Genomic DNA, 6,346 nt, shown 5'->3' with positions numbered 1-6,346 from the left:
GTGTCCGTCTCCATGTACACCAATAACACCATGGATTTTAATTATGTGAAAAAAAATAGTAACTTTTTAATAACATAAATTGAAAACCATTTTGGGATAAAAAGTTGTTTCAATATATGACCAGCTACTCGTTCAATTAAACAAATAAAGCGTGTTTATATATATATTTAGTGAGTGTCACCTCAACGATACACACATAAGTGGATATGATAGGTGGACAATTCATATATTCAATCTAATTTTTATACTCTGATCAATTGTGTATATATGATGATATGGTAAAAATCTTATCATATCATTAATTATATTTTAGAAATATTACAAAATATTGTATTGATATGCACAAATCTAGTTGTCATATATTACAAAATTTCATATCATCTAAGACTCTACACCTATAAATAAAGGGTTCCAAACCCTAATTAAGGTACGCTTTCATGTACAATTATTTACATTAGTCTTGTATTTTTTTCTCAAATACTGATTTGAGCGTCGGAGTGGCTTCGTCTCCGGACGGAGTCATCTCACCCTTTTCTTTGATACACAATTATATTTTGGAGCGTTTTGATTCGGTTTATTGAAGAAATTGGTTCGTGATCATCGTTTCAAGATATTTTATTCGGTGTTAATTTTTTTGATTGCATCAATATATATATATTCAATCCGATTTTTCTACTTTATAATCATATCTTAAAGTCGGTGCATAACGCCTACTCATCATAGGTAGCTTGTAAAGCAATTCTAAACTTTTCAAATGTCCAATTTATCAATCTAAATGTTTATAGTATACCCAATATATATTAGTTTGTTAAAGCCAAGATAATGTACTTTTTCTTTTAAAAAAATTAGAAAGTGGGTTGCTTTAAAATATATACAATTTTTTTTAATATGTGAAGGTGCATCATCTCGTTCGTCACATCCCATTTGTTTAGGGAACTATCACATAGAATAAATGATTTTCCAAAGTCCCATTTTTAAGCTCAAATCCAAACTTGGGACCCGACGCGTGTCCAAGAAATGGACACCGCATAAACCCTAGTATGGTACCCAAAAAAATAGACTATTAGAGCATCGTAATAATTTTGTGAGATAAATTTTCAACTCGATCTAATTTATGAAAAAAATTACTTGTTTTGTTAGTAGTATTATTTTTTATAGTAGATATGAATCATACCGTAGATGTAAATATGTTAGACAATCTTACAAAAAAAACTTTTTCATTATAATTAATAAATTTAACTTTTTTCTCTTCACTTTATTGATAAAAGTATTGATTATATATTTCTCTACTTTATGTTCTCTTTTTGTTTGTTGTACCATTTTCTTGGAATCGAATGGCGTACGTCATATAATGCTTCGATAAAAATAAATCTAAAATAGAAAATACAAATGTTTTTCGTCTTCTACGTCGTTTTATTAAATTAAATTAAATTAATAATGATACGACGTCTCCTGAAACATTCAATATAATTTAGGGGGCGTAGAGAGGCGGACATGGTAGGTCACTTATTGGTAAATATTTTCCCCGACATGTTACATCCTATATTTTTTTTAATTTTCCGACATTCTCGCGTATTAATTGTAAATTTAATTGCAGTTCGAATTGCACACCTTAAACAAAAGGTCATACCGTGTAGTATAGGCTTCAACGAGATTATAAATGATTGTGTTATTTTAACTAGGTTAAAACATTGTTTATATATACCAGAGTTAATTTAGATGGCCTTCGTTTAGTTGTGTTTAGATCGATAGATCCGAAATAATGGATTTCGAATTTCTCAATTTATCGGTTATTATAATCAGAGTTTTGATCTTGTTGCATCTTTCATTCATCAATCTCAAAATCATTAAATCATAAGAGTTTCTGATATTTCATGAGTGTCGTGTCGCACTTCATATTTCGAGATCCTAACTATTTTTATTTCGTCGTGATCTGTTATCGAACCAAAACTTAGCCCTAAACATAGTTCTTGCTCAAAAATAACAAAATAACAATGGCTGGGATCGGTGAGTCATCTCTTTACTCAAATAATAAATTAATTTATGTCGCACACACATTGTAAAATCGCAACAACTTTACTGTCACATTTCAAAAGAATTGACTCCGAATAAAAAAAAAAAAAAGAGGGGATATAAAAAGGTTTCAGGGGTATATTGTTGATCCACGTAATAAAGGCCACCTTTTTTATTTATTAAACTGGCCACTGTCCAGAGATCATTCCAGCGACTGCACTACACATCTATATCCCTGTGTCTATTATTTTATTTAAAATAAAAATTGTACCATGCCTTCCATTATTGCTGCCAAATATCTTCAAAAAAAAACTCTGACTTAATTCAAATTTTCGAGGGTGTCTCTCGAATGAAAGATATGTATACGAATATTAAATTATGTATATATAATTATAATAACGATGGTCTGTCTAGTTAGAACATTTTAAAGTTGTGAAATGTTGTGAAAATTTTATTTTTTTTCTCCAAGTATAGATTTTAAAGAACAATCGAGAGATTTTTGTATGTTTTTAGAAATAAAAAACATATTGTATAAATTAATATTTCGTTTTATGTTTTAACGTACTTGGCAAAAATACTTCTTGGGATGGTATTAATTAAATCCTAACCTATCCGGTTGTTCAAAAGTCTTGATCGCATTTGAAGGTTGAAACAGGAAATAATAATAAGTGGACGACATGATAGAAAAAAAAAATTTGACCTTTGGCATTAATAAAATCACTTCGCACTTGATGCGAAATGTCATTGGACGACATACAATTCCAAAAACAGAGTATAACTGGCCAATCAAAGGAAGCCACGGTTAGCATACTGCTTTTTGTATGAGAAAATTGACATCTGACTAGAGAAAACATTTCGACTTTTCGTTGAACTTCGGCAGTCTCCATCTCCTAATTACTTTTTTCTTTTCTTTTTCCTGTCCCATATGATCAAAATCCTTAAAAGTTGACCTTATTTGGACAAAGGTAAATGTAAACAAACCAATCATCATTTTTCAGATGTTGTATGTAATACTTAATGTTTATGTTTTTACTGGAATACTTTTTCCTTTTTTGTAGTAAAAGAAAGTTACTCGTATCTCCACAATCATATGATATTGTTTATGCCAACCGACGTATGTCCCAACTTATATTAAACTGAGATTTTTTGTTGTTGATATTTCAATGTGAGACATTGATTGTTCCATAACATATCCAAAAGTATAGGAGAAAACTGAAGAAATTGGGAAGGGTAAGTAAAAAAGTCAGCCCTTGATAATGTACAAGATTACAGAGAAAAGATTCTTTGTAAATACAGAACATGTGTGTGACTATAATAATAACTCTATTCCATCTGATTTAAACATAGTGTGCGAGAGAATGAGCAGAAACCAGCTGAGCTTCCATGCTTCTACCTACACCGAAAAGCTACAAGCTGGCCCTCCAAAAATCCCTTCACAAGAAATATATTTTTCACAAAAAGAGAAACGTCAAAATTTATCACACGCTCCATATAGTGAGAAGGAGGGTTCTTTCCTAAAAGAGTGGAGAGACTCCGGGGAAGTAAATTTATGCCTTCCCTCTGGCAATTGTCCACTGCAAAAACTGAGAAAGAGAAGTGAAAAAGATCAGGCCTGATTTGCCAAGTCTTTTGCGTTGATGAAGGTACCGTGAAACCCATATGGAACTCTTGATGGAAGTTTAACTGAGGCCTCCAATTTCAGTGTCATCGCATTGATTATCTGCAGCTTTGATCTCCCGGCCTTCTCGTCGTGCACGAAGGCCAGAATATAGCCATCATCTTCTGCTTCGGAATTGGGATCTGTGGGAAGAAAAAGAGGCTCGCCGCCGAATTTTTCGTCCCCGTAAATGAATTTTTTGACTTCCCCGGTGAAGAGGTCTACTTTAGCAAACCCGGAAACCTTAGGCCATGGCTCTGCAATGGCTAGATACGCGTAACGGGTTTTCCTTCCGAGCTTGTTTCTGTTCACCATTCCTGCTTCTAGATTCACCTGATCTTGTTCTGACATGATGGGCCTCCTTGTTGCTTGGCCAGTCTTCAAATTGAGCCGGATTTCGGATAAAACACTCTGTAATTTCTCGTCACATTCGTTGAAAATGGAGTCAGCGGGAGTCATACAGGACCCGATTATGACGATTTCGTCTGTTTCAGGCTCTTCCCATGCATTCCAGAGATGGAAGCAGAAGCAATCAGGCACTTCCACCCACTTCATCTTGGAAGAATCTATCGCGTACTTGTCTAATACACCGAACCTGGAAACTTTGTCCTTGTCATACACCACCGGAGAACCCCCTCTGATCATTTCGGACATCTTGAACACCACTTGCTGATCCGGCACGATCACGAAATTCTCAGTGATTGCAAAATCATGCATCATTGTCGGTCCACAAACCGGGATTTCAACATCCTCTGATTTCTCGCCGTCTTTTGAAAACCTGAAGTACTTCAAATACGGCTTCTGAATCACATCATAGCTCAGAGCAAACATCTCACCAGAAACAGGGTCCAACTTGGGGTGAGCAATCATGGTGGACTTCAGCTGGCCATCGAAATCGTATCTTTCCACAGTTTTGAGGTCACCGTCTGAAGTCACGTGCACATGATATGGCAAATCATCTTCAGACATGGCCAATAAACGGTTGTTGAAATATACCAATCCAGCGTTTGCAACGCCCATGCCTTGGCTATGATCAACCAGCTTAAACATCCCACGAGCATAGAAAAGCAGCAATCTTGCGATACCTGAATGGCCGTGTAACTCGCCAATGGCCTTTGGGAAAATAGGGCGGCCCAAATCCCGTTCTTGGATTAGCCGCTGAGTCTCAGTAAATCGGCAGGTGTAGCTAGCAGTCCCGTCAGCAAATTGAACACCGTGAACCATACCATCACCGTCGAAAAAGTGATGGCCGGCGAGTGGCTCAAACAGAGGATTGGCACCGTTTCTGACGTACATGCCTTGAATGGAATCCGGTATTTTCCCGGCAACCGGAAGCCCGTGTTTAACCGGCTGTTCAGGCACCGGAGAGAAGTTCCCGGCGATCTGGACTACAGGGTCTGCTGTTTTAGGGAAAGGATGTTCCAGCTCACGTGCAGTCAGCGCGCTCTCCACAGCATCCAAAGCCGTTGCCGCAGCTTTCTGAATGAAGTTCCACTTCGGCTTCGATGGAAACGAAGACGAAATCGCTTTTCTGATATTGGTTTCTTGGGTTGTGAAGGTGGGTATCGAAGGTGTTTGATGTTTTGTTGTTTTTGTGTACTCCTTCGGAAAGAGGAGTTCTGGAACTTGGAGGGAGCATTTTATGTTGGAGCTGCTTTGTTTAGGTAGGAATCCATTGGGCTGACTGAATGACACCCACTTTGTACAAGAGCCCATATCACTTATGAGTGGATTAGGCAATTTGGGCTTGACCCAAGAACTTGTAGCTGCAGTACTTGAAGTGGCCATACCCTCCCTATTTTGGCACTGAAGAAGTGGCTGAGAAGGAAATTTGTAAGCGTTTTTAGTGCGTGTTTCGGTGTTCTTGGGTTTAGGAATAAGGCAAAGCAGAGAGAAGGAAGAGTGGAAAGTGAGAGAGAGTGTGTGTGTGGTGAGAGAGGAAGTGAGCATATATAGAGCAGAAGTGGGGGATGGAGGTCCTATTGTAACATGCAAGAGAAGCCCACGTGTTAGTTATTTGGAAAGCGAACTCCGTTGGGTCGTTAATAAATGTACACCCGCAAAATCTCTTCCCGATTTACTTATTATTCACTATTTCCTCATTCTCTATTAATTTTTATTTTGACTGAAAGTTGGCACTTAAAATTGTGGGGAACTGAGATTAAGGCTTAATTGTTGGACCAAAAAATTAATTTGGTACTAGAAAAAAACATAGGTTCGTGGAAAAGTCTCTTCTCCAATATGGAGTGGATTTGGATTTATGGAAATTGATTGGTTCATTCTATATTTAACACGTGGCATTCCAACTTATGGTTTCCTTTCATATCTCACATTTTCATTACATATATACACACACACACTCTAGTTCTTGAATATTGTGTATGCATTGAATCATTCCTAGAAATTAGGATTGGGGATAATATAGAACGTCAATAATTCAGACTAAAAAAGTGTGAATGGAAAAGGGATAAGAAACAATATGTATTACTTAGTCAAAATTGTTTAACAACCGCAATCCAATTATTGATTATTTTTTATTTAATACATTAAACAATTATCAAAATTCATTTGTCTTAAATATGGTAAGAGTTTTTAGTTAGTTGATTTTGGGATTAATCCAAATGACCACTATTGGCGAGATTTCGTCAGTTCCAAAACAATTACATCTTAGCAAAA

At 36.1% G+C, this 6,346-nt stretch overlaps 1 protein-coding gene across 1 annotated transcript; it reads right to left on the bottom strand.

Annotated features, from left to right (window-relative positions):
* Positions 1 to 3,244: 3,244 nt before the first annotated feature.
* LOC140814644 (9-cis-epoxycarotenoid dioxygenase NCED1, chloroplastic-like) lies at positions 3,245 to 5,865 on the bottom strand. Its single transcript, XM_073173682.1, has one exon. The coding sequence runs from the start codon at positions 5,618 to 5,620 to the stop codon at positions 3,620 to 3,622; it is 2,001 nt and encodes a 666-aa protein (XP_073029783.1). The 5' UTR covers positions 5,621 to 5,865; the 3' UTR covers positions 3,245 to 3,619.
* Between the last annotated feature and the right edge of the window lie 481 nt (positions 5,866 to 6,346).

Source organism: Primulina eburnea, chromosome 15 (assembly GCF_022965805.1).
Source record: "Primulina eburnea isolate SZY01 chromosome 15, ASM2296580v1, whole genome shotgun sequence".
NCBI classification, from domain to species: domain Eukaryota; kingdom Viridiplantae; phylum Streptophyta; class Magnoliopsida; order Lamiales; family Gesneriaceae; genus Primulina; species Primulina eburnea.
This window is presented reverse-complemented; position numbering and strand designations above follow the sequence as displayed.

Coding starts and splice junctions, on each gene's coding strand:
- LOC140814644 (XM_073173682.1), bottom strand. CDS start 5,620: ATGCTCACTTCCTCTCTCACCACACACACACTCTCTCTCACTTTCCAC.